At 41.3% G+C, this 26,615-nt stretch overlaps 2 protein-coding genes across 2 annotated transcripts in view; one reads left to right on the forward strand and one right to left on the reverse strand.

The window, feature by feature from the left end:
- bfsp1 (beaded filament structural protein 1) lies at nt 1-9,358 on the forward strand. Its single transcript, XM_030772900.1, has 8 exons — nt 1-371; nt 1,244-1,304; nt 1,780-1,875; nt 5,460-5,552; nt 6,258-6,371; nt 7,234-7,454; nt 7,973-8,064; nt 8,361-9,358. Exons 1-8 carry the CDS (start codon nt 1-3, stop codon nt 9,356-9,358), a joined length of 2,046 nt encoding a protein of 681 aa, XP_030628760.1.
- Nucleotides 9,359-11,183: 1,825 nt separating this feature from the next.
- pcsk2 (proprotein convertase subtilisin/kexin type 2) overlaps nt 11,184-26,615 on the reverse strand; it is a 28,586-nt gene continuing 13,154 nt past the window's right edge. Inside the window, exons 6-12 of the mRNA XM_030771754.1 lie at nt 26,337-26,413; nt 25,065-25,153; nt 23,553-23,728; nt 20,844-21,059; nt 17,542-17,642; nt 15,644-15,871; nt 11,184-11,670 (exon numbers count right to left, since the gene is read on the reverse strand). Of these exons, the coding sequence (XP_030627614.1) occupies nt 11,184-11,670; nt 15,644-15,871; nt 17,542-17,642; nt 20,844-21,059; nt 23,553-23,728; nt 25,065-25,153; nt 26,337-26,413 (1,374 nt within the window). The remainder of the gene's footprint in view (nt 11,671-15,643; nt 15,872-17,541; nt 17,643-20,843; nt 21,060-23,552; nt 23,729-25,064; nt 25,154-26,336; nt 26,414-26,615) is intronic.

The raw sequence follows: 26,615 nt of genomic DNA on the forward strand, positions 1-26,615 counted from the left end.
ATGTTCAAGACCACATACCTGCGCGAGGTGCGCAAGGAGAAGTACGAGCGCTCCGATGTTCTCGAGGAACCGAGCAGCCCAGATGCTACCTCCGGGCACTCGGCCGACAAGGGTTGGGAGAGCCTACAGGAGCTCAACAGCCGCTTTGCACGCTACATTAACCGAGCACGAGTACTGGAGCAGCGCAATGCCGTGTTCCGAAAACAGCTAGAAACGCTACAACGCATGGAAGAACCCTCCGGCCTGGAGGAGGCCTTCAGCGAGCAGATCAGCGTGAACCGTCAGCGCATCCGTGAGCTGCAGTCCGAGCGGGCCAAGCTCGAGCGGGAGCTGAAGGATGCCGAGCGCATGCTGGATGAGTTTAACAACAGGTAACAGGCTGAACAAGTGGGACAGCCAATGGCACCGTTCAACACAAATGACCATTAGTAACATCAAATGACTGTCATTAACTTGGACATCATTCTGACAGTGTTATCATAACCAGGGTTCGAATTACAGGAGGGATTGGGGGGGGGGGGTCTGGCCCTCCTAATTAAGACTTGGACCCCCCCCGCCCAAAAGAGGTAAAAACAGCAGTTCGGGGGGTTCAAAAAATGTATATATCCTATGCTACATAGCCCTGGAGAAAAAGTTGACACCCCCCACCCCAATTGTCATTGTATAATTCGCACTGTGATCATAACGTTTTAATGATTGCTGCTTCACCATTAAAACCATTTACCTGACGGCATAAGGAATGAAGTATGTTCAACTCTAACCAGTGTGATCAATAGATGTGCATAACCATTATGAGACCACAAACTAATATCAACTAAAATAATATTCCATAGAAAAGCATTTGTCCGGTCTGATCTCGTCAGACTAGAGTAATGACGGTTCTGAACTTATGCTGCACCAGTCAGATGTAATGACTCTTGCCATTCTACTGTATCTCATAGTCTCTTAGATACAGTTTGTATCCCCCAGAACTTGCTCTGAAACTTGCCCTGTGCACACAGAATAAAAACTGGGCCTTTTAAAGGCAACATGCCTCTGATTAGATATTGTCTGTCATGAATGGGAAAAGCCAGCCTGGAGTGCATGCACCTGTGACCAACACAGAAACGCCGTCATCATAATGACTGTGAGACCGATAACTGTCCAGGCACCTACTGATGTGTGTTAATATGACAATAAGTGCTCAGTAGTGTAAGAGGTTGATTTATAGTTACACTGTTTCATGTCGTGACTCTGTTTAAAGATACAGAAACGAGTGTGAATATCAGGAAAAGCTGCGAGGAACTCTGGAACAACTCAACAAGGTATACGACAATGCTATGTGCGCACACGTAATATAGTGTGTTTTAGGTGTTGTAACATGTTACATAATTCTCCACAATATTCAGTTTGATATATCTGTTCATCCAGACAGATGAAATAATAATGTAACGTTAGTTTATAACTCTTACTGAAGTGTAGGGTAGATCAGTGACCCATCAGTTTTCTGGATGTGTTAATTACTTCAGAAAATCATACTGCTTCCTATCCACTTTTTCTTAGTTAAGTCAGCAGAGCCTTTTTCTTTCTCTCCTTCTTTTTGAGAGAGAGAGTGAGTGAGTGTGAGAGTGAGTGTGAGAGTGAGTGTGAGAGTGAGTGTGAGAGTGAGTGTGAGAGTGAGTGTGAGAGTGAGAGTGAGAGTGTGAGAGAGAGTGAGAGAGAGTGAGAGAGAGAGTGAGTATCTCTTTCAACCAATTGCCTGTGATGTCCCACTGATTCCATTTCCTCTTGTCCCAACAGGAAGCTGACACTGCGTTGTTGAGAAATCTTGAGTATCAGATACAATCTCAGTTCCTACAAGATGACATCAGCTCTACTAAAGACAGACATAAAAAGGTAGGCTGACTGACTATCCAGCAAGTACAGATCACTGAGTCTCCCACACACACACACACACACACACACACACACACACTCTCACACATACACTCGGATCCTTGCTTACTGTGAATGAAAGTGCACTTGTCTGATTGAACCAGGTATTTGTAAGATATAGTTTAAAGCAAATATGAGACAGAATATGTTCTGGAAATACTGATATCTAAACAAGAATGAAAGGAAAGTAGTTGCTCTCTTTTCATCGGGTTACCCTCAGTCAGTCTGTTTTTTTTTTTTTACATCACTCTGTTTTAGTTTGTTCACTTCTTAAACATATCAGACGGGTCTTTGTAGAACTATGTACAGTGACTGTGTAAGTTAACAAGGGGCTAGAAACTGTTTCCCTTTTTTTTTTTTTTTCTTGCTTAGTTGGCAGTATTGGCTACGGCCTGAGAGAAACAAAGAGAAAACATGTCCATCTTTTAGTGAGAAGCCCTCAGCATAATGCCAACAAACGCATTAGCATTGTTTCATCAGCAGATTCTGTGAAAGAGAGGCTCAGATAGGGCCCAGTCAGAATAGACTTGACAGCAGTAGTTAGATTGAAATGGAAGAAGTCACGGGACGCTGTAAAACTTCTTTCTGATGTCACCAATCAATAGGCAATCTCTACCTCACCCCGCGACAAAGTGAAGAAAAAAAAAATTGAAATAACTAAATAAATGAGGTGTGCCGTAAATCTTAAGACAAGCAAGGTGTGTGTCAACCAGAGACAAATGATAGCTGGTAAAAGCAAAACCAGGGGTAGTTACTAGCGCAAAACAGTGAGACAAATATAATATAAACCCCCCAAAAAAACCTTTGTAGTGTTGACAAATGTGTATTGTCTAACCGTGTCAGCTTTAAATTATGATCCAAGCACATCTGAAACAGACAGTAAAGTCACACCTCGATCACTGACCTATACGACTCCCTTACCGGTTTGTTGTGTGCTGTGATTTTAGAGGATATGAGCCAACCAGCATTGTTTTGGCAAAGCGCTAGGAATGATATAAAATTTCATAACAGATAATAACAGAAAGATGAAGTGGACGTAAAACAGTGTCTTTTTTCCCAGTTTAACTGAATTTAGTTATCATATCTGTCCCTCTTGTCCAATAATTCACAAAGTTAGCCTCAGAAAAAACTAAGCTTAGTTCTGCTCATGATCGCAACACAATAATGCAGACTTTGTGATTTTGTGTTTCACGGGCTGTAATGAAACTAGTTATAACTGCAAAAAGGTTGCATTGGCTCATTGTACAGATGCTTATGTAACAACTTTGTAAGTAGTGTAGACGTCTGTTGCAGTCATTTAAGAAGTGGACCGCAACACATAAGACTGATAAATAGCATTTATCTCTGGACTCCCTTCTTCCTCAGCCAGTAAAGTAGTGAGAGAGCAAAATGCAAGAAATAGATAGGTTTCCAACATTACCAAATATTGTTTGAACAGTATTGTTTGAGTCTGTTTTCTGTACTTTATTTGAATGATATAAGCTCAGCTCATGATTTCTAGTTGTTCTATAACATGAAAGTTCCTTAAAAAGGAGAAGAAGAACATGAAAAAGAAGAGAACAAGAAGAAGAAGACAGGAAGCATATACACAGTCTGGCCAAAAAAAAGTTTTACACTCTAATCTTTTGTTGGACTGCCTTTAGCTTTGATTACAGTACACATACACCATTGCATTGTTTCGACAACCTTATACAATGTCACATTTGTTTCCGTCCAGCGTTGCATTAATTTTCGGCCGAGATCTTTTTGACAAGAGAGTCTAACCACTCCGTAAAGGCTTCTCCAGCACACCCCAAAGACTTTCAATGGGGTCAAGGTCAGGACTCTGAGGTGGCCAGTTCATTTGTGAAAATGATTCCTCATGCTCCCTGAACCACTCTTTCACAATTTGAGCCCGATGAATCTTTGCATTGTCGTCCTGGAATATGCCTGTGCCATCAGGGAAGAAAAAATCCATTGATGGGATAACCTAGTCATTCAGTACATTCAAGTACTCAGCTGACTTCCTTTTATGGCCATATAACATTGCTGAGCCTAGACCTGACCAATTGAAGCAACCCTAGGTCATAACACTGCCTTCAGAGGCTCAAAATCCAGATGGCGACTTTTTTTGGCCAGGCAGTGTGTATGAAAGAGTTGAGAGAGTTAATTCTACGTGTCTAGATGACTTAAGTGAATGACTGCTCAGCAGTGTCAATGTCAGGAATGCATACAACTGTTTGCAGTGTTAGCAGACAGTTGCAGACAGTTTTTTGTTAGGTTTTACAGTGTTAATAGCACACAGTTGTCTCTGGGCAGGTTTTTGTGGTTTCCCAGACCGACACTCTTCTTCAGTCTGTGCCACAGTCATGTGGCATTTAGTTTTGCTGACTGATCACTATGCTGCAATGTAGTATGTCACAGCAACATGGCAACACATCTACTATCAATAAGATTAATATTTTATCTGAATTTTCAACAGGAAATATATTTAATCAGAGAGTGTTCCTGCATGCAGCAACTTATGAAGTCTTGTAAGGGGATCCCAGACATGTATGCCAACGCTAATAAAAGCAAAATGATTTTGACCTGCAGGCTAAGGTATGGGAGCTAGCATATCCTGTCACACCCTGATAGTGCCCTGGTATTTAGTTAATGTGACACACAGAGGAGAGGGGCAGATTAAACATGACATATTTCAGGGAGTTTATGACCCGTGATTGAAAACATCCCAGGCTAAACAGTGTTCAATCAACAGTGAGAACACAGGAGACGCACAGAGAAGCACAGAAGTGCAGAGGTTTATTTGTGTGTTTCAGAAGGGGTGGGACTGTCTGTCTGCTCCTAACACTGCATAATAGAGAAAAAAAAAACTTCACAAAAACAGCTCAGTTCAGCAGTAAGCTTGAGTGCATGCGCACACACGCGCGCACACACACACACACACACATACACTGTCCCACACTTGCATACACACAAACACACACACACTCTCCCACACTTTCTCTCACACTCACATACACACTCACACACACTCAGACACACTTGCATACACACAAACATACACAGAGCCAGGCACACACATATATTAATAAAAGAGATACAGGAAGACATTTAGAAAAAGTGTGAATGTACATTACATTATTTTTGACAGTGATGAGAGAGTGTATTGAAGAGCAGGAATCCAATCTGTCGTCATGTTGAATCAGTGAACGTTACTTTAGCATAGAACTCCGCATGGGAAAATGGAGCCCATTTCCTTTGTGGACTGTCATTGTGTTGGGTGGAATAACATAAACAGTGTCTTTGTGCATTTTTTCTTTTATTGGGCCAATAAGACAAATGCAATTGTCTTTTACTCATCTTAATGCAACCCACACACACACACACACACACAACTACACAGAAAAAAGTTGTGTGAGTCTCTAATGACGTTGACCTTTTCATAGTCTGCTGCATTCTACAGGACCTTATTACCATTATCAATCTCTCTCTCTCTCTCTCTCTCTCTCTCTCTCTCTCTCTCTCTCTCTCCCCCTCTCTCCCTCCCTCTCTCTCTCCTACAGAACCTTGCCGAGATCCAGACCTATGTTAACATCCTGAACCAGATAAACCAGTCCACTCCTCTCATGCCTAACATGTCTGTGGGTTTCTCAGAGGTAAGGGATGACCTTCGGCCATTCTCATGACTCAGTCAGATCGTGCCGGAGCGGGCCGTGTCAGATGGAATAAGGACGGTGCTGCCGCGGTGCCACCGAGATTAGCCAGACGCTCTGAAGTGTGCCCCGCCTGATTTTATTCTTGTCGTGATGACATTTTCTCCTGGCTCTGCCGTTTTCTTTGATCAAGTGCAGAGCCGGCGATGATGTTGTATGTGTAGGAGTAGACACATGTGGTCTTAATATCAGGCTCCATGAAAACATCACAACATTGCTACACTTCAAGGATTTTCCTCTCTGTGCGATTTATCAGACTGCAATTTTTACTGTTAGATCAGAGGAAAATACTGAATCATGACCAGCGCCAATGTATTAGTGCTTGACTTTTCATAACATTAGCGCACATGTCAATGAATGTAACTCTAATATAATTTAAACACAATTTCAAATTTGTGTAACAGTCAGCGTACTATGTGTAGTGTTCTCATTCAGCTCATACAGTACTTGTTACTATGGAAACGATGTAATGTGTTCCACTCTTTTTTTTTTAATTGACAGGGTATTTGTCACTGTTTTATTGCATCAACATTGTGCTCTCTCTCTCTCTCTCTCTCTCTCTCTCTCTCTCTCTCTCTCCTGCTTTCTCTCACTCTCTCTCCCTCCCTCTCTCTCTCTCTTTCTCTCTCTCTCCTCACGGGTGTTTAGGAACAGGAGAGACTTATTGCTCAGAGACGTGTGCCGGCTTTGCAGAGCCAGCTAGAGGAGTACAAGAGCGCCCTCTGCCAACTCCAGGCGCAAAAACAGCGGCTGCAGGCTGAGGTCAGTGGCCATGGAAGAGCAAAAGCGTGAATTTGAGTCTGGAATCTTTATGATTCATCACCAGAAATACCACACATGACCTTTTCCCACTCTTTTACTCTCTTTTTCACCATTGTGGAGAGATTATTACGCTCTGCTTCATGTGTGCAGTCACAGTTTCTAGAGTTAATTTTCATTAAATGTAAAAAAAGGTTTCTCTAAAAAAGGAAGGACATTTGCCAAGGGTTTTTTTTTTCACTTGGATAAAAGTTGTTTACTCTAAATTTGTTTTATTCCTGCAGGTTTTGACAAAAGACAAACCTTGGCTGTCCAAACAAATGTTATTTTTCATAATATTAATTTTTTTATTTCCTTTTCATGGCCATTTATGTTATTTATATTTGTATAATTTATATCAACCCTTGGATGAGTAATTAAGCTCATTTAATATTGAGTGTGAATCTTTTATGTGTGTAGAAGTCAATATTTTTTCAGTAAGAATAATTTATAAATGAATAAATAAACCATCTGTTTGCCAGTATTATCCGTAACTTTTCCTACTCCGAAGCCTTTACAGTTGCACTGAAATACTTGAATTTCAACCAGATTTCAGCCCTGTAAAGTGTGGTTATGATCTGTATTAAAAAAAAAATAAACAAGGTCAATCAGAAAAAAATTAACATCACCTCTGAATTTCTAACATATTCTTGTTTGTTCAGCTGGGTCTCAGTAATAAGCATATGTTGTAGTTGTAAGAATTCCCCTGACACCAGCTTGTGCTGACCAGACCTTTGTCATTATTATTGTTATTTTTACTTTTTTTTTGTCCCACTAAAAATGCTATTCTTTGAAGAGTATACATCTCCATGTGTTAATCTGTCAGACCTCAGCGCTGGAGCAGACGATCAAGACCACGCAGGACAGCTACGATGACGAGATCCAGCTGTATAATGAGCAGATCGAGTCACTGAGGAAGGAAATCGAGGAAGCCGAGCGATCGCTGGAGAAATACACCGACCAGTGCCGACACCTGGCCGTGTACCAGACTTCTCTGGAGAATGAGCTGGAAAGGTATAAGAGGATCATTGAGAACGAAGATCACAGGTCAGTCTCACCGGCGTAATTAAAGGATCCACTCACTGCTCACTGGTCGTTTTCCATTCTCATTCCTGCCACACATGCACAGCTCTAAATCAAACACTGATCTACGTGGCTGGATAAAAGAAGAAGATCTGTTCAGTTCTGTTCTGTTCAGTGTTCAGCTCACTCCCTTTCCTCTTAACACCTGTAATGGATAAATCATCCACCTGATGGCAATGTTATTCCACACACAGAGTAAATCTACAGTTTCTGTGGCATTGTCACAGGTGGCTAAAAGATTTAAGTGTCTACGATTAGGCACATGGGGGACTTGTGTCCTATTTTATATATATATATATATATATATATATATATATATATATATATATATATATATATGCTTTTGTGTGTGTGTGTGTGTGTGTGTATGTGTGCGTGTGAGCGTGTGTGTGTGAGCGTGTGTACATGTGTATACACATATCTTAACAAAAACAGAGATCAACAGTATTCACTTCATGGTTCTGTGATGTTGTCTCTTGCAGACTGAACTCAGCCATAATTGGGACACCTATTACCTTGTTCACAACTAATTACAGATACACTCCAAGCCCTACTATGATTCACAGAGGAAAAGGTGAGAACACAGGGGTGAATGGGGAAGACTATGACATATGACACAGTTGCATCACACACACAGGCCAAACAGAGAGAAAACAAACTGCTCAAAGCTGCCATTTATCAGTTGCTAATAGTCTGTAAATGTCCACTGTCTTTGCTGTGGTGGTTTTGTGCACCTAAAGAGACAGCACATTCACTGGAACCCATCCCAGTGCTGCTGAGAATGATACATGAGTATGACCTTTTCAACTGTTCTCTTAATACAACACCACACTGTGTGTATCACTCGTATAATTGCTATTTTCTTTGCAGATATTACCCAAGCTATACAAGACATTACCAACGTCAAACCACGTCAGAAGAACCAAAAGAAAGTGATCAAAAAGAAAGAGATCACCTCCAAAGACTTGACAGACAACGGGCAAGAGGAGAAAAGCCAAGGGGACCCCGGCGAGGAAGAGAAGTCGAGAGAGATGGAACAAGAGGGCGAGGTAAGGAAAGAGGAACATCCCTCTCTGTTCAAGAGTGTGAATCGTGAGGACGTTCCTGACGGTGCACAGATTAGCAAGGCATTTGACACGCTCTGTAACATCGTCAGAGACCGCATGAGGAAGTACAGGAGGCCTGAACCCATCGCGGACTTTTACACTAAGGGCCGCTACGTGCTGGTGACCGGAGAATCCAGCTACCTGGACCCTTGCTTTTACACATCTACCCCATCTGCTGGCCACATTTATGTCACTATTGAAGATGGCATGATGCCCCCATACCTTCCATACGGGCGTGGCACACCCTCCCCAACCCCAAGCCCTCCACCTCCACCCCCACCTGGCCCCATTCCCTTATCTCCCACCCTGCCCACAGACGACGGGGAAGACGACAAAGGCAAAGGGACGGATGACGAGAGGGGAAAATCCAAGAAAGAGGGGGACAATGGGAAGGGAAATCAGAAGTACAAAAACGGAGACACCCATCCTAAAGGTAAAGGCCAAGGCCCCACCCCTGGCCCAGCCCCAGAACCTAGCCCTTCATCTGGGCCAAGCCCTGCTCCAGGCCGTGACGGACACCTGAACAGCGACAAGGACAAGGTCTCCGAGGACGGGCGCCACCAAAGGGGACCACCCCTCATGCCATCCACTGTGTCCGACACCCCCCCTGACTCCATGAGCTATGAGAAGGTGGAGGTGGTGGAGTCTGTGGAGAGGTTGTCTCCTGATAACAAGATCAGGGGCTATGAAGAGACCTCTATGGTCGTGGAGACCATGATTGAGAAGACAAGCAAGAAAAAACATGGAGAGAGACCATCTTAAAAAGCACCTGTCCAACATACATTCCACTTTTCCTGCCATTTCTGCTCCAGTTTAGCATTTCACAGAGATTACATGGTTTTTATAGTGCTGCCGTACTTCCCTGTGCACACACTTTTCACCTTTACTGTCTGAAAACTTGGGAATTTGAAAAAATTTTTTTTTATTATTATTATTATTCCTCATAACCTGCCCCTGCCCCCCCATCCCACCCCCCCTCTAATTTTGAAAACGTTAATGTTAAAAATCCTAGAAAGCTGATATAGAATTGGAAGAAGTTCTGCTACCTTCTTGAATGTTGAATCACCTCCATCCTCCACCTCACAAGTCCAGCAAGCCCTCAGTTTGAAGATTTTGTCGCTATAATTTGTTCAATTCGGATGCCAGCAATTGCCTATCGCACAGTTTTGCTGTGTATTCATTGCTTTGAGAATAAAATTCAAAAAAACCTCCAAAAAACATTTTTCCGTCTCTCTTTAATTGAATTTTTTTGTACACACCCCAGAATGTAGGAGATAAATGCACAAGTGTCACGTCATTGTCTTTGCCACTGCTCATTCTGCCCATGCATTTTAAACCTGACCTGTTAGAGGAGGAAGAGAGCAGAGATAATGGTTAAGTTAGGGTGTATAGGGTGTAAAGGTTTATACGTCACTCTGGTCGTCCTCACATGCCCAGCACCTCTGGGTGAAGGTGTGCTTTAATATGAACCAGCTGCTGGTGGAGACTCATCCATTTTTCATGAAAGTGACCTGCTGAAGTACAAACCTGCCCCCTGCATAATCTACTCTCCCAGACTATCTTTCAGCAAAACGGACAATGAGAACAAGAGAGAAAGAGAGAGAGTAAGACTGAGAGTTAGAGAGCAGAAAGAAGGCAAACAAATCCATCAGTTTAATATTTCTCTAGATTTTTTTAAAATGTCAGACCTTATTCTAATTATATATTTTGTTCTCTTTGTCCCAATGCATAGTGGTATTTTTATATATTTAAATTTTTTATATATTTACTGGTCAGTTTGATAGAAAAAGATCAATTTCCATAAAGTGGGAATCTGTTATGTAACTATGGTTGTGCAGCCTTTAAATGAGAACCCACATTTCATAACTGATACTTATGATTGACAGGTTCCATTCCCATCTTACGGCCTGTCTGAGGCTCACTGTCGCCTCCCTAAATGTCAGGTGTTTTACCAAACACCTGAATGGATTTATTAAGTTTTCTGAAGGTTATGAAATACGTTCTGTTAGCCAGAAGCTGTCAAATGACTCACACGTTGTTTTTCCTCATTTATATAGATATAGATATAGATATATGTATATAAACTTCTTCTTCACAAAAATATAACAGAAAGAAGTATCACTGCTCTGTTTGCAAGATATTAAACTTTAAGTAGACACAGAAAATCATTTATAGTCACAAACTGTACAACAGTTGCTCTTTTAAGAGGTGGAGAACAGCAAGGTAAGCAAGAATATTGCATAATAGATATATACATTTTTGAAAGTTAAAAAAAAGAAAAAAAAAATTGAACAAAAAGCAAGATATAATCTTTTCTCTCTAGAACGTATCATTTTAGAGGATATTTTTATTATGATTGGGTTACAACTAACATTCATTATAGTAGGGGCAAGAAACCACAGAGAAAAAGAAAAAAAGGAAATGAGAAACAAGGAGAGTATTACGTTATATGACAGAGAAATAGAGTATATATATATATATATGTATTTATATAGAGTGAGAGAGAGAGAGAGAAGGAAGGAAAAAATAGCACAAAAGAAAGAGGGAGAGAGAGAGAGAATGAGAGGCCCAGCTTCATGCAGAGGGGCTAGTTTTTACTCAGCAAGCTTTTCAGGCTCCTCTCCACAGCCTCGTCCAGCTCCTCCTCGAGCTCCTCCTTCTTGGACATAGCCAGTTTGGACTGGTAATCACGTACGACCTGGTCTATGTAAGGGGCACTTTGTGTTCCATGGAGCATGAGAGTCCACTCTTTCAGGACACCTTTCTGCTGGACCTCCCCCTGGAAACCCACCTCCAGTACCCAGGTGCCACGGGGGTCTTCTCCCCAGGTGTGAGTGGTCATGAAGGGCCACTTGTCAAAGCCCACCTTGGCATCGTCGTCACGGGGCCGGCGGCTGAGCAGGATGGACTTGGTACCCATGGGAGAGGTCATGTTAATGTTGAGATCGCCACGACGACTGGAGTTGACAGTGATAACAGCTTGCACGTGCTCTAGGTACCGCACAAAGTTTTCTTTCCCCTGGCAGGCATCGGTGGTGATGGCTAGCACCAACTTATCACCAGATTGGATTTGACTGCAGAGAGAGAACGAGAGAGAGAGAGAGAGAGAGAACGAGAGAGAGAGAGAGAGAAGGTAAGGAACACAGAGAAACAGAGAGTGAATTAGAGAGACAGAGACAGAAAGAGGAGACATCATCCTGAACAGTATGAATACCTTCCAAAATTTAGAATGTCAAGCCAAACCACAGAGACAAACCCTGTGTTTGGTCAAAATATTTGTGGCAACTTGTTCAAGTAATTAATAAATGTATCTCTTTGATGTTCTAAATAGGCTTGGTATTTAATGAACCGCAGAGAGAGTACTGCTAAAATGCTCACAACTGAATAAAAGATACCGCTATGAACAAGAGTAAAATTCCATTGCAAGCCCAACAAGTAAGCTGACAGCCTTTAATGAAGACCAGGATCGTAGATAGAAGAAAACATCTTCTTCCTTAATTACCTTATGGTTAGAAGCACAATGAATTATTGCGCTGTTAACGTGCTAAGAAAGATTCATAGGTAAAGATTTAGCGTGAACAAAAACATAACTCAGTTAGCTAGTATCAAATAAGACGCGTCTCTACCCATTACTGTCTCTGTGTAATGAGATGACATTTACAGGGATTGTGCCTCATGTGATTTAAGTAACGTACAGACAAATGTCTAATTTGTTCATCATAAATACATCATACATTCTACAAGCACGCACAAGACAAATGCGCTTTCCTGTACAAACTGAAATGTTAAATTGTCTTTCAACACAAATACATTTTCATTGCTTGAATGAAACCAGGTCTTTTTACTCTCTTTCATCCTCTATTTTTTTTTAATAATAACAGAGCTAATTAATAAAAGTGCCATTTTTTCTAAAACGAAAATGAGTGTGTTGTTTTTTGTATTTTTTTTTTTTTTTCCCGAGCTCAACATTTAAGGCTATCTGAGTTTTGATAACAATAAGTAAGAACTGGGCCATAACAAAAAGATTGTACTATGTGCCTCCTTTCAATAATGTAGCACACCGGTCCCAACAAATTGCTTTGGCAAGATTAGGGGATTGTGTGTGTGTAGTAGGAGGTGGGTTGCTTTGTTGTGTGGCAAACACAAAGGAAGACTGCTGACTCCCTGCTCTATGGTGGTAGGATGATAATGCCAACAGGCTGGAGTGAGTGGTCATAAAATGGACGTAATGGTATTACCAGAGGCAGGTTTCTGTGCTTGGGCCATTACTGTAGATTAACGTTGAAAGGGGGGAGGAAGAGAGGCAGAGAGAGAAAGGGAGGGAGAGAGAGAGGGAGAAAGAGAAAGGGACAGAGACAGAGAGAGAGAGAGAGAGAGAGAGAGAGAGAGATGGAGAGACAGGGAGGGAGGGAATACTGTTTCCTGGGAAACTAATTCACAGAAATATTCAGAGGGCTGGTGGGAGAGTGCTGGAGTGCAGACATGCTTAGTTGGTCAGCTAAAGCAGGCCGTATAAAATGCAGTATTATTAAAATCACTGAAGTATGGAACATAAGGCAAAAGGTTGACCAGACCAGCACCTCATGAATGCACAGCCCATGTGAGCAAATTTCTGACATGATGTACATAACTGGCTATTTACAAAAAAAAAAGAAAAGAAAAAAAAAAGGAATGGGAAAAAAAAGAAGCAGCAAGTGTGATTTCCAGTCTAAGGGCAGTTTTCCATTTCACACAAAATTACATATTACATTATGTATCTTTTCAGGGGGAAAAATCTGCCTCATTGATTGAGTTGCCACATAAAGAAACAAATCAAAATATTTTGTTCCACCATGGAGCACAATAAACAGAACATGAGGTAAAGACAACTTAATATGTCTCTGTAGGCATTAAACACAAAAAAACACAAAGAGCAAGCATAACCTAAAACCTCTTCACTAAACCAAAAGCAAAGCAGAATGTATATTGCAGTGTCAAGGTTGTTAAAAAAGGTCTAGTTTATGAGTAGGAAACTCTCAATTGCACTGGCAGCACATCCAGATCAGATCTAGGACAAGCACAGTCCATACAAATTTCTCACAAAACAGTTGGCTTTTTATTTAGTCTCCAATTTAAGAGATGGCTCAAATAATTTCTAAGATTATAAACAGTTAGGTAACAGATACTGCATATAATTGGTGTTTGGACTGCCCTTTCCAAATCAGCTGCTGACCATAAGAACTGTGCTGACTATGGGATGACATGAGAGAGAGAGAGAAATTTAATTTGGTCCCAAAAAAACTGATTTCCTAAACAGCAGGTGCAGCGATCAATCAGACAATGTGTGAATTTAATTAAAGCTTTCAGCCATTAGAATCAAAGGTAGAAACTGATCAGAGGGAGAAACTGTAAGATCAGAAAAAAAAACAGGCTACCAGGCATGACAAAAAAAAAAAAAATACAGAGTACCAGGCGTGACCAAAAAAAGAGCTTAATGAGGCTCTCTGATTTTTTTTTTTTCATTCCAGTAATGCACACAATATTAATAGCCTAGCTTGCAGCAGAAAACCCAAACAGCTGATACTTCTGTTTTAATCAGTGTCGTGGAACAAATGTTTTGCTCTGTTCAGCGCTGCTGGACTATTACTGTCCAGTGGAGAGTTTCATGATTATACTATAATATTAACACAAAGGAGCCTTGGATATGTTTGATATTTCATCGTAAGTGTTTGCATACAAACCCACAGGCGTGCACACAATCCCACACATACAAACACAGATACACATATTCTCTTTCTCTTTCTCCTCTCTCTCTCGCTCTGTTTATTGTGTATATGAATAATTAGATCGTAATGAGGATGTTGGTTCCTCTGTCTGTATGATCAGGGTTTTTTTTCCATACAGTGAGACTGAACTGCATGACATCTTTGTTTGCCAAAGAGTGATAACAGTGTTGCACGGGCGACTCCATAAAGGTTATGAGAGGATTCATTAGCGGAGAATGTATGTGGCCTTATCACAAAGCCAAGGCTCTGCATGTCTCTGCTCATTAGGATTTAGAAACATATCTCTCAGCCTGCCGTTGCTTAATTGACAGTCTTACATATTGACTCAGCTGACACTCCTACTGACACACTATTAGGTAAGATATGAACTATTGTATTTTGTCAGCATGGGCTGCAAGCACAAATACCCACAAGCACAGACACACACACACACACACACACACACACACACACACAAACAGAGGAACACACACACACACACACACACACACACACACACACACACACAAACAAATACTGAACAAATCCCTGAATGCCAATCAAACTCTGTCTAATTGAAGCTGTTGCCATAGCATGCCCAGCAGTGAGTGGGAGAGGACTAATTATAGCAGCTGTGAGAATGAGGGCCAGAGGGGAGCAAAGGGAAGAGAGGAGAGAGAGAAAGACAGAGAGAGAGACAGAGAGAGAGAAAAGAGAGCGAGACAGAGAGAGAGAGAGAGAGAGAGAGAGAAAGGGGAAGGAAAGAGAGAGGCATTCCCACTGTCTCCATGTGGAGACTTGAACTGATAGAAGCCATATGCACTCTCACAGACACACAGAACGGGATGAAAAATGGTAATATTGTCCCTCCAATTCATTTAAGCACATCAACCTGAGTCTCACAAAAAAAACCCTCATTACATGAAAGCTCAACCATTATATAATGCAGCAAAAATGTAAATTACATGTATGTAACAAAATGACCACGTAATAGGCTCAAAATCTATTGACCCATCATAATGCATAGAGTACATGGACAATAATGTAGGATACTCATGTCTGAACTATGCATGCAAACACTAATTCCTCCACTTTACTTTACTGCACTTTGGGAAGTCTTGCACCTTCTCTAATGGCCATGTGTTTGTTTTGTATTCTGTCTGTCTTGGAAGTCGCTTTGGCTAAAAGTGTCTGCTAAATGAATGTGAATGTAAATGCAAATGTAATGTAACGTATGTCATGTACTGTTCCTCATATATTAATTAATATATGTGTGAAGTATGGGATTACAGTTCACACTTACTGGGTCTCCTGGACTGATCCTGCTACACAGTGGAAACGCTCTGGCACTGTTTTCCATTCCTTGGCCATTTTAACCATCCCTCCAGCGTCCAGTACACCGTATCCAAACAGGTGGTTAAACTCCAGCCCTACGCCGTTCCTCCTCCACTGGTGAACTTCATCATGCAACTTGTTCCGCTTGGAAGTCAGCACGGTCAAATGCTGCATATCCCTCCAGGTCAGGTTCGGGCTGTGCGCATGCACGCGCGCGCACACACACACACACACACACACACACACACACACACACACACACATTTATATATGATAAAGTCAATTTCATAAAAAAATGCTTGACTCTTTGCCTTCACTTTCAGTCAACCAACCACATATAGAGAAAACAGCGACCATCAACCAGACACCTTGATGACTGAGACCAGGGAAAAACATTACAAAAATAGTTTGATGCATGACAGACGATATGTCTGTTTTCACCTCACTCACACAACACACACACACTCACACCACACATGCATTCACACACACATACACACACACACACACACACACACACACACACACACACACCCAAAGCATTATGGGAATATATGAGCTCTGAAGGGCTCTCTGTTTTGTATAAAGAGGCAACGTGTTGTGGGCCATTTGCTTAACTGCAATATTCGTCTAAATCTGCAAATGAAATCTCAACTCAGTGCCTTTTGAAAGGGCACGGACTGCATTGCTTTTTTTCTCCTTTCACAATGAGAAATGACTCCTTTTTTCTCCATTGAGTTGACGGCTCATACAATTACAGTGGTTCAAGTGTGTTTGGGCAGTGAAAAAACAGAGGCGAGGTTCAGACTGTTTACCCTGAGCTAGCCCAAGCGTCCAGCTCTCCTGACAGAAACATCATTATTCCACTCTGAGCAAACAGAGCTGCTGTGTAAAGGTACAGCCATGTCAACATTCATTAACATAAGTCTTCTTAATGTGGCTGGACAGAAAAAAAAACATGAATGAAAGGGAAAAACACTGTTATATAGGTGTTGTACGCATTGGAAAGCACCATCTATATCTTTGATTATTTTATTTGTATTGTAAAGGCGATATATCATAGGTGTATATTTGTGCCTGAGGGACGTGGTTTATGACCTCTGCTATTGAAATCTCTCTCTCTCTCTCTCTCTCTCTCTCTCATACACACACACACACACACACACACACACACACATTTGTCTATCTGTCTATGTGTCGCATAACAAGAAAGGTCAGTGGTATGGTCCCTCACAAGAATGCCTTTTCAGCTGAAGCATCCAGCTTACTGTTACAATACATGATCAGAGTTCAACACATTCAGTCTTTCACATCAAAGGAGCCCTCAAAGCCAACGTGGCTTTCCAAACTCTGGGCAATATACCCATATAATGAGGTATAAAGACAAGCCTGAGGCCAAACAAGATTTGTTCTCTGGCACCCAGAGAGAGAGAGAGCTGATAATTATTGCCTAAAAGAACAAACAGCTCTGTTTTGATAGTCATCAAGCAATCTGGCATGTCTATAATGCCAACACACACTGAACAACCATTTTCCTAATTTTCCTCAGAGAGTCTAGATCTAAAATTGTCTGCTGAGAATCCCAAAAAGGCAAAAGTCCTGGAAATAGCGACCAGCGAGAGCCTAAAACAAAGGGATGCTGCTTACAGACAGAGCAAGAACGGAGGAAAATGTGCTCTCTTACAAAACACCTCACCACATCCCTGCAAATGTAAAAAACCCCAAACAAATAAACAAACAAAAAAACAGTGAAGCCAACTACATCTCTCTGCTGTGAGTAAGGCCTGACTCACAGCGTCATAAATCTTTTAAGAAGAAGCATCTCGTTCATCTGTGCCGTGGCGTGGAAAACGGAGGTGTACTTACTTGGCCTCCAGCGCCAAGGCAAACACACCAGCTGCCTCCGGAGCCGCGGCAGACGTGCCAGAGTGACGCAGGGTACAGTTTCCGTACAGGTCCGTGGTGGCCTGTCGAGACAGTGAGAGAAACAAAGGGAAACAGAGAAGGAAGTCACTTGAACAACAACAAACAGTACCGATGCCAATAACACAGCTGCCTTCACTAACACTCAAATGGAATTAGAATGGCATCAATAACTCTTAACACATTCACTGACATAGTTATCCCAAAACAGGTCACCTAAACCCTGAGTCCCAGTATCCAATTCCATTTCAATTCCATAAACTCAAAACACATTTATCAGGAGAGTGATGAAGCCTTTTGTCAATTGGGTTGATTTCTTTTTTAAACAAAATCCTATCTATGGGATTATATTTATTAAAAAAAAAAAAAATCAACCCTATTGACAAAATTGTACATTCATTGTACACTCATATGATGAGGCTTACATTTAGGACACAATTCAATACTCACACATCCAATCAAATCAAGGACTGTTTGATCAGGGCTATAAAATGATGGGCTTACTGGATGACTGTTCCAAGAGCAGGTTCAGGTTTACCCAATCATTCATGTTTCATTGAATCTCAAAAGCCTTAAGATGAAAGAATGTTGTTGTTTTTTTTCTTTCCCAGATACATCAGTCAAAGCCCTAACAAAACAATCTCATGTCATCTAGCCTTTGATTTTTGGCTGCCAAGTACCATGCCCAGTCAAAGCTTTGAGATACAAGAAATATAACCATTTTATCTGCTACCTCAGAGCAAAGCCAGCCTCATATCAAATCAAATGTGGTCCTCTGTGAATCACGAGCAGGTGTTTGTCCATCTCTGAGGATCTACCCAATCTATCCTCTACATTGGTAATGTTCTCAGAGGGTTTTTTTTCTTTGCTATGTCTGATTATGCCCTTAAGGATGACATTACATCTACAGGAAATATGAGATAAAACAGTGAATCAGACATTTACAGGTGATTTATCAAAATAAAAGCAGCATCTGTGTGTTTTATTAGTCGCTTTGATGGCATGATTGTAATGTACCACAGTCTGTTCTGTACCTACATGCCTTTTCAATTACATCCACACACAGCAAAGCTGTATAAAGCACTTACATATAAAACTCACTCAGAACAATTTTACTACTGGTACTGCCACTGATAGGTACATTAAGCACCATACCAGTTCTATGTGTGTAAGTACACATGCATGTGTATATGTATGTGTATATGTATGTGTATATGTGTGTGTATATATATATATATATATATATGTGTGTGTGTGTGTGTGTGTGTGTGTGTGTGTGTGTATGTGTGATTTTATCTATGTGTGTATATATGTATGAATGAATAGATCATTCTCTGTGTGTGTATGTATGTGTGTGTGTGTGTGTGTGTGTGTGTGTGTGCATGTATGTATGTATGTATGAATGAGTAGATGAATAGAGTGTGTGTGTGTGTGTGAGTGAGTGTGTGTCTGAATATGTTATTTGGGAAAGCACAAATAATGTGATGGAAATAGATATTTCTTCTACCCAAGGCTGATTATTATTATACGGGAAAAAACCCATGGTTGACGTGTCTGCATCAGCCATTATGTTTCTTCAGATCGATTCATACCATTGTGGATGTCCGCAAGATAATAATGCCCATTCTGTCTGCAACATAGGACTTTGATTTCACTAGTCGTTTAATATACTTGCACATTATTGAAAGGTGATCGCCATTCTGTAGTCACCCCCTCCAAGTCAGGTGTGGGAGCTATAGCGAGACAAGCCTGGTGGCAGCTGGTTTACCCCCGCTACCTGTAGTTTTATGCTTTATGTGTTCACCCCCCCCCCCCCCCCCCTCCCCAAAAAAAAACAGTCGAAAGGCTTTTTATTTACTACACATTACTGAAAAGTGATTGCTATACTCTGCTGTCGCCCTCACCGAGTCAGCGCAAATCACTGTTGTAAAATAGTAATTCACGTTTCCCTAGCGAACTGCAGTAACATTAATGTTAACATCAAGAATTACGAATGCAGCCTCATTGGAACTTATTGCCTTCAACTGAAGGATATTTTTCTGTAGCCTATATCTTTACTGTAAATAGTTTCTATTTCCAATGCAAAACAGAATCTTTCAATTTCTAAAACACTTTTTTTCAGTTTCCGATTTTACAATGTCTCCCAGTTGAAGGGGTGGTAGTAGTAGTGTTGAGACAGTCTAACTTAGTTTAGTTAAAATTAAAATTAAAATTAAAATAAAGAGGGATGAAAAGTATAGTATGAGGATGTGAAAATATATTTAATAATTAATTGTATGCCAATATTAAATCAATTTGATGTTTTGAAGGCACCAAAATTGCATTGCCAATGAATATTAGGTTGGAAAATACAACATTTGCACGTTTTAGCGCAACTTCTGGTATAAACCACCCCCACTTCTGGCCTACTGTCTGAGTACAGATACAGAGACATATATTTTTGTTGGTTGAACAGATACAGATACAGATAGAGATAATGATGTCTTTGTACATCTCTAGTTTGTATGCATGTATAGGTAAAGATGCAGATATGTGTATGCGTGTAGTTTTCTACCAGTCTGGCAACCTCAACCCTGAAACTGCATACTTCTCTCTCTCTCTCTCTCTCTCTCTCTCTCTGTCTCTCTCTCTTTCATCAGTGTTCATCTCATTCTCTCTCTCTCTCCAGTGATCTGTGGAGTGTGGGTAGATGGGACTCCACACTGAATGTATCCATCCATTTCCATTTTCACATTATTGTTCTCCAAGAGAATGGATGAAACTATTAACTCTCTCTATCTCTTCGTCATTCTGACACTCCTAATAATAGACATAACGAAGGCATCACATTCACAAAAGACTTAATACAACTCCTAAAACTTTGTATCACGAATCTGGACTGCATAGAACAAAGCACACAGCATCCCAAGTGTTTATCTTCTCACTTGGCAATTCTGCTTTTAATTTCCTGTTAAAAATCAGACAAAAAAACCAGTAAAAAATGTTAGACATTTTCACTTGCATAAATGGTCTTCATCTCTTGAAATCACTGACTTGGAAATCTCTAGACATTATCTTCGCAAAAATGTCAGAAAAGTTGACATTCAGTCTCTTACACATGTGCAAATGTACATTGAAATAATAGATACCATATACCTGATGTGTATGGAGGTTTTTCTCTCTCTCTCTCTCTCTCTCTCTCTCTCTCTCTCTCTCTCTCTCTCTCTCACACGCACACACTCACACACACGGACACACTCACTTACCACCCCTGCTTCTGGGTTCCTCTTTCGTCCGTTGCTGAAGGTGGAGGCTAGGGTGGAGGAGCAGCTCTCGTCATACAGAGCAGTGCGACCGTCGTTGATGGCCGAGTTAATGGAAATAGTCCACATACTGGAGGCATAGCCGTCACAGTTACAGTCGTCATAGCTACCACCGTCTCCAGAGGCCCACACATAGATGCTGCCTTTTCCACCACGGCCCTGCCAAACAATCAAAACCACCATGTTCAAGAGCGGCTCAGTCCAAACGAACACGAAGCAACACTCCATTTCCTGACAAGCCATTAGACCTGCTGTTTCACCAGCAGTGAGATGGAGACTGGTGACTAAATGGTGAACAAACAGTGATTTCTTAATGATTTGTCTGACTTATTTCCAACTTAAGAAAAGAAAGTCAAGCAGCAAACCAGCAAAATGCAGTTGGAAGTGTCGAAATCTAATTTAGAAATAACACAAACATCAACTTTCTCTGATATTAAACTATCAGAAAATGACAAAGTGGGAAATAAAAATGAGAAATGTAGTCCTAAAACATTGGGCTTGATTATTGTCATTTTAAGACCCCCTGGAGTACACAATAGAATGCAACATTATCAACCACTAAACAACAGTTGTGATTCCATTAAAGCTCTCGGTTACACTTTACTTGGATAATTTGCCCAAAGGGGGTTTATAGAGTGCATGTGACGATTAATGAACATACCTACATATTCTGAGAATAAATTAATTGATCTTCGACTACAGTTAGGGTTAGGGTTAACCTATGCTATACAAATGTTCAATAGTCTAATGTATATGTACATATTCAACAAACAAGTAAATCATTTCGTTAATTTTGTTGAACATTCTAATGTTCAACTAATGTTCAAGAATGTATATACGGATGGTTGGATCTCAACTAAGCTGCAGCTTATTCAACATGTTGAACTGTTACAAATACGCCGTAAACCCTTTGTGGGCAGACTATCCAAGTAAAGTGTTACCAATCTGTCTTTCTCTTTCTCCCACTTTCTCCCTCTCTCTCTCTCTCTGTCTGTCTCTCTCTCTCTGTCTTTTGCGCTACACAGAAACCCATCAGATCTTCTCTGTTGTAACAGGCTATAAACAAATGTTTGCACTTCAAGAACGCCTGGTTTTGTAACCAGGCCCAGTCTCAGAGAACAGGTTGGTAAAAGGAGAATCTTGAAAGTGTGGGAGGACCACAGTTGGAATCAGAACTGACACTATAGACCTCTCTCTTCCTCTTTTTCCTTTCCCATTTTCTCTCTCTCTCTCTCTCTCTCTCTCTCTCTCTCTCTCTCTCTTTCTCTCCATTTGGCTATCTTGAGCCAGTAAAAAAGAGATATATGACAATATCTTGTTTGGCAATTTGCTGAATAGCTGTATTGTGAAGGCTTGGCACTTTCCCCCCTCTTCTAATCAACTCCTTGTTATTTCAAATAATAAAATTATGACCAGTGCTATCATCTGATTAGGATTCACAAAGCCGCCCTACAAATAAATAAATGAAGAATACACAGAGAGCGTGCCACCTGACCCCCATCGTAATTAACCGCCACTCTACACCTCCCACCGCAGACGGCACAACTAAACTCTCCTCTCTTTCCCTGACAAACAGAGTCAGGCTGTACAGAGCTTTAGTGCAGCGCCAGCCTTCAGCTGCCACCGCTGTTCCTGACCCCCCCGTTTAAATTGTAAAAGTGCTGTTTAAAATAGAGGGAGCGGGCATGGGGTGGGGGGGTGGTTATGGGGAGGGAGGGGGAGAGATTACCTTGTGCGATGCTCGGGTTTCACAAGTGGAGACCCGGAGCATGAAAGAAAAGCTGACCGACTTATTACCATCAACCAGTGCAATTCACACAGCCTGAGCCATGGTCAAGAGATGCAAACTAAGCCACATGTTTAAGTCTGAAGTGATTGGTCTCTGTGAGGTTAACAAGTGGACTCCAGGAGAGAATTAAGAAAACATACCTATTGAATAGAAATTTATAATTGAACTATTTTTTCCCTCCCCTTGGAATTTTTTTTTTTTTTTATTGAGTGCACATGCAATAACTTACGTAAGCGATCATTAGCCTTGAGTGGTTGAAAGGAAAATAGCTTGATTAGTTCTGTTTATTCTGTTCCCTTTTAAACTGCAGCATGGCATATTCTCCTCCGTTTCCCTGGATCTGAGTTGACGGCTATGTGGTCTGCATACAGCATTTTAATTAATCAACCAGTTAATTAAAATTGTCACCACAAGCCTTGTTAGTCATGCCTGTAAAATTAAAGGTGGACAGCTTGAGAGTTCTCTACAATGTTTATACACATCATGAATTTGTATTCCGTATTACTCTGAATACACTTGAGCTCTCAGAGTTCCATCTGGAAAAACAATTCATTTGTGGATTTGGTTAGTATTCAAGTTGATTTAAACAAGTGTTGTGAGCAGGAGAATGATGTGTTTTGGAGACAGTTAAGGGACTGCACCACCTGGTTCCTTTTTAAACACGCGAGGGCTTTTTCCACAAAAAAACCACAGGTGTTCAAGCTGTAAAATACGTCTCTCACAACAAAAGGAGGGAGAGTGTTTATGACTGTATAAATTTCACCAAAGCAACGGCCAAGGAAAGGAAAATTTGGGTTGTGACACCGAAGCAGTGGCTGGAAAGCCGTTTTGTTGCGAAAATGATTCAACAGGTCTCGCCTTACTTTGTTGACGCCGTCGGCCATGGCCTGCAGGGTTAGCTCCCGTGGTCCGTCCACCGTTTTGCCGTCATCCGTGGGGCCCCAGCTGGCACTGTAGATGTCAATGACCTGAGGCATGTGACTGATGGATGAGGCTTCGATAATGTCCGTCATGAAGGGCTGGTCCAGCATGCGTATCCCTGAGGATGAAGGAGAGTCTCAGCACCTTTCCATATCCATCACTGTTTCCTCCTCTTCTCCTCCCTTTCCCTCTCCTTATTCATTACCTTTACTTTACCCAGTTTTACTGATGTCGTGCACAGACACACACACACACACACACACAGAAATGTGTGAATCTACATGCTACAATGTAAATATGCAGATGAATGATGAAATATCACCTTCATTGTAAACCTTCTGAACGGGTCCAGCCCTATCGAGCAGACATAGGGAAGCTAGTCTATCCGGCCCAGATCTCCGGGGCTCATGAAAGGTTTGACTGATAATTACCCAGTCTCTTCACAAAGCACGACACACTAACACAGTCCATCTGCATATGCTTTTCTCCCACTTTCTCTCTCCACTTGACGACGTCTTGAGAAAACTAGTCTATAAGACGCAACCACTCTGTTTTCCCAATTGATGGTTGATTACGAAAAAACAGGAATGGATGAAAAAAAAGCCTGACTACTGCAGTGCTCTCATGATTAATAATAGTATTAATATGCTCTGCAATATCATACTGTAGTCACAACCACACATCTCTCGTAGCTGTCATAAACTGTATGAAAAAATATTCATGTATGTTGTGATAACGATATCTATGAACCGCTTCTCACTGATAAAACTGAGCTTAATACACTTACATGACATTAAATATTCAGTGTTTGACAATGGTTACATTAATTGTTTTCTTTGAAAGGTAAAATAGCTTTACTCTAAAATTAGCTTAAAAGCACCAAAAATATAACAGTTTGCAGATATGCGGGTAAATTAATTCATCAGAGGACAAAACCAACAAGCCTTGTTTTTGGAAAAACAAAAGCTGCACCACAGGAACCGACTGATCGATGGTACTGCCTTCCTCCAGAACAACATTTTAAGAGAGAAATCAATGTGCACCAGACCAGAGACAGTCTTTTCATTGATGCTGACATGTTGTTGCTAATGTGCCTCAGGCTATGTTTCTGTAATAACAAAGCAAAGGACTTTACTCGGTTAAGCTACTGCTCTGGCACAGGCTTGGCATAGCCACATTAAACTCACACATTCTGCAGTAATATATAAGTAAGACATCAATCTGATAACTGCATAAAATAAATCTAATTCCATAATTATGAACTTATAACTAAAAGACAATATCACAACAGCAACAATGTCTGTACGTGTAGATCATGTGAGATATATTAATGAATGCGGCTGGAGAAAGCTAAATTACATAACGCCTCCTAGATTGACATAAAACTCAAAACCACCTACATCAAGAACACAATCATGATCAGGGTCAATCTCCACACACTCATACAGATGTACCTGCCACCTTGGAGTTGTATGCCACGCCCACACCACAGATGTTGTCATTGGCAGCGGCAGACACCTCACCAGCACACCGAGTTCCATGACTGGTCATGTACATAGAAAAAGAAAATACATGTTAAAGATATAAATCCATCTGTACACACACAAACACACACACACACACACAGATGCGTATATTTAATTGAATTTGAACTTTTTCTAATGATGAAGTGTGAAGTGAAGAGGTGGTCTGTCCTCTGTCTGCTGATGACAGGTGCAGGTTAATACAAATGATGGATGTGATTAGACTGGCACAGCTGGCATGGCCGGGAGAGACCCAGCGTGTGCCACAGCGGGCATCAACGATATGCCCTCCCCTCCCAGCAGTCTCGGTTCCAGACAGACAAGACCACTCTATTTATAAATAACCAGCTGATTAGCCTGAGTGCAGCATACAGCAGAGCGTCAGTATATTACTCTTCATTTCACACACTCCTTCTCAGCACAGAAACAGCTCGGTAATGACTGAAACATGGAGGTGTGTTGGCAGGAGTGAGGAAAAAAAAAGGAAAAAAAGAGAGAGATTCTATTTTTTTTTCCCTTATCATGATCAGTCTGTGTCGTCTTTGAGCTGCCCTTGGACGGAGTGGATCATGCAGCTGCGGGCCATGATGCGGCTGAGATAAGGAGATGGAGAGTGAAAGGTCGAATCTTTGAGCACTGCAGTGTGGAGATGGGAGGACTGCCAATCTGTGCTTCCCTCTACCCCGCGGGGCATGTTCTGGCCGCCATTTCACATCGCAAGGAGCCAGGAAAGAGCTCACTCTCTCTAATAAGGACAGGCGATGTTGTGTAAAAATCCACTACAAATAACAGTCCTGGAGCGCATCTAAACAATCCAGAATAGACTCAGCTCTTTCTTGCTGCTGGAGGCTTTCTTTCTTTCTTTTGGCTCAAATTCAAATTGATGGTCTTCACCACCATAAGGTACACACAAACCACATCCTTGTCCTCTTCACCTCCTATTTGGTTATCCCTCAATGACCCTCCACCAAGCCTGATAACAAACTGAGGAATAACTGGACCACGCGCTCTTTTAATGCAGCCTGTCTGAGTGCCCAGAGACTTGACTTAATGGTGCTACACGTAAGGAAAATCAATATGGAGAAAGGAAAAAAAATCTTTTGACTGATCTGCCAGAAAAACCCAGCTTCATGCCCACACAATTACACACAAACCTCAGTTTTACACCACAGTAGCTCTCAGAGCCTGTCTGCTGTGGATTACCTGTTAAACCAGTCATCTGTGTAGCGAGGATAAGGATAGGGGTCGTTGCTGCTAAAGTCATAGCTGGCCTCTGCATTCTGAAAGGAGAAAATATGAGCCATTCTCAAACGAGTTATGGATACATTTATGGAGCGAATAAGAATTTACATCATGTGACATCATTTCAGACATCATAGACAGATTGCACAGCCTGTGGACTTAAGCCATCTGACTGAATAATTAAGGGTTTTCATGTTCTGTCTCACATGTTGGCTAAGTCTATGTATGTCCTGTCTGTAG

This window comes from Chanos chanos, chromosome 4 (assembly GCF_902362185.1).
Source record: "Chanos chanos chromosome 4, fChaCha1.1, whole genome shotgun sequence".
NCBI classification, from domain to species: domain Eukaryota; kingdom Metazoa; phylum Chordata; class Actinopteri; order Gonorynchiformes; family Chanidae; genus Chanos; species Chanos chanos.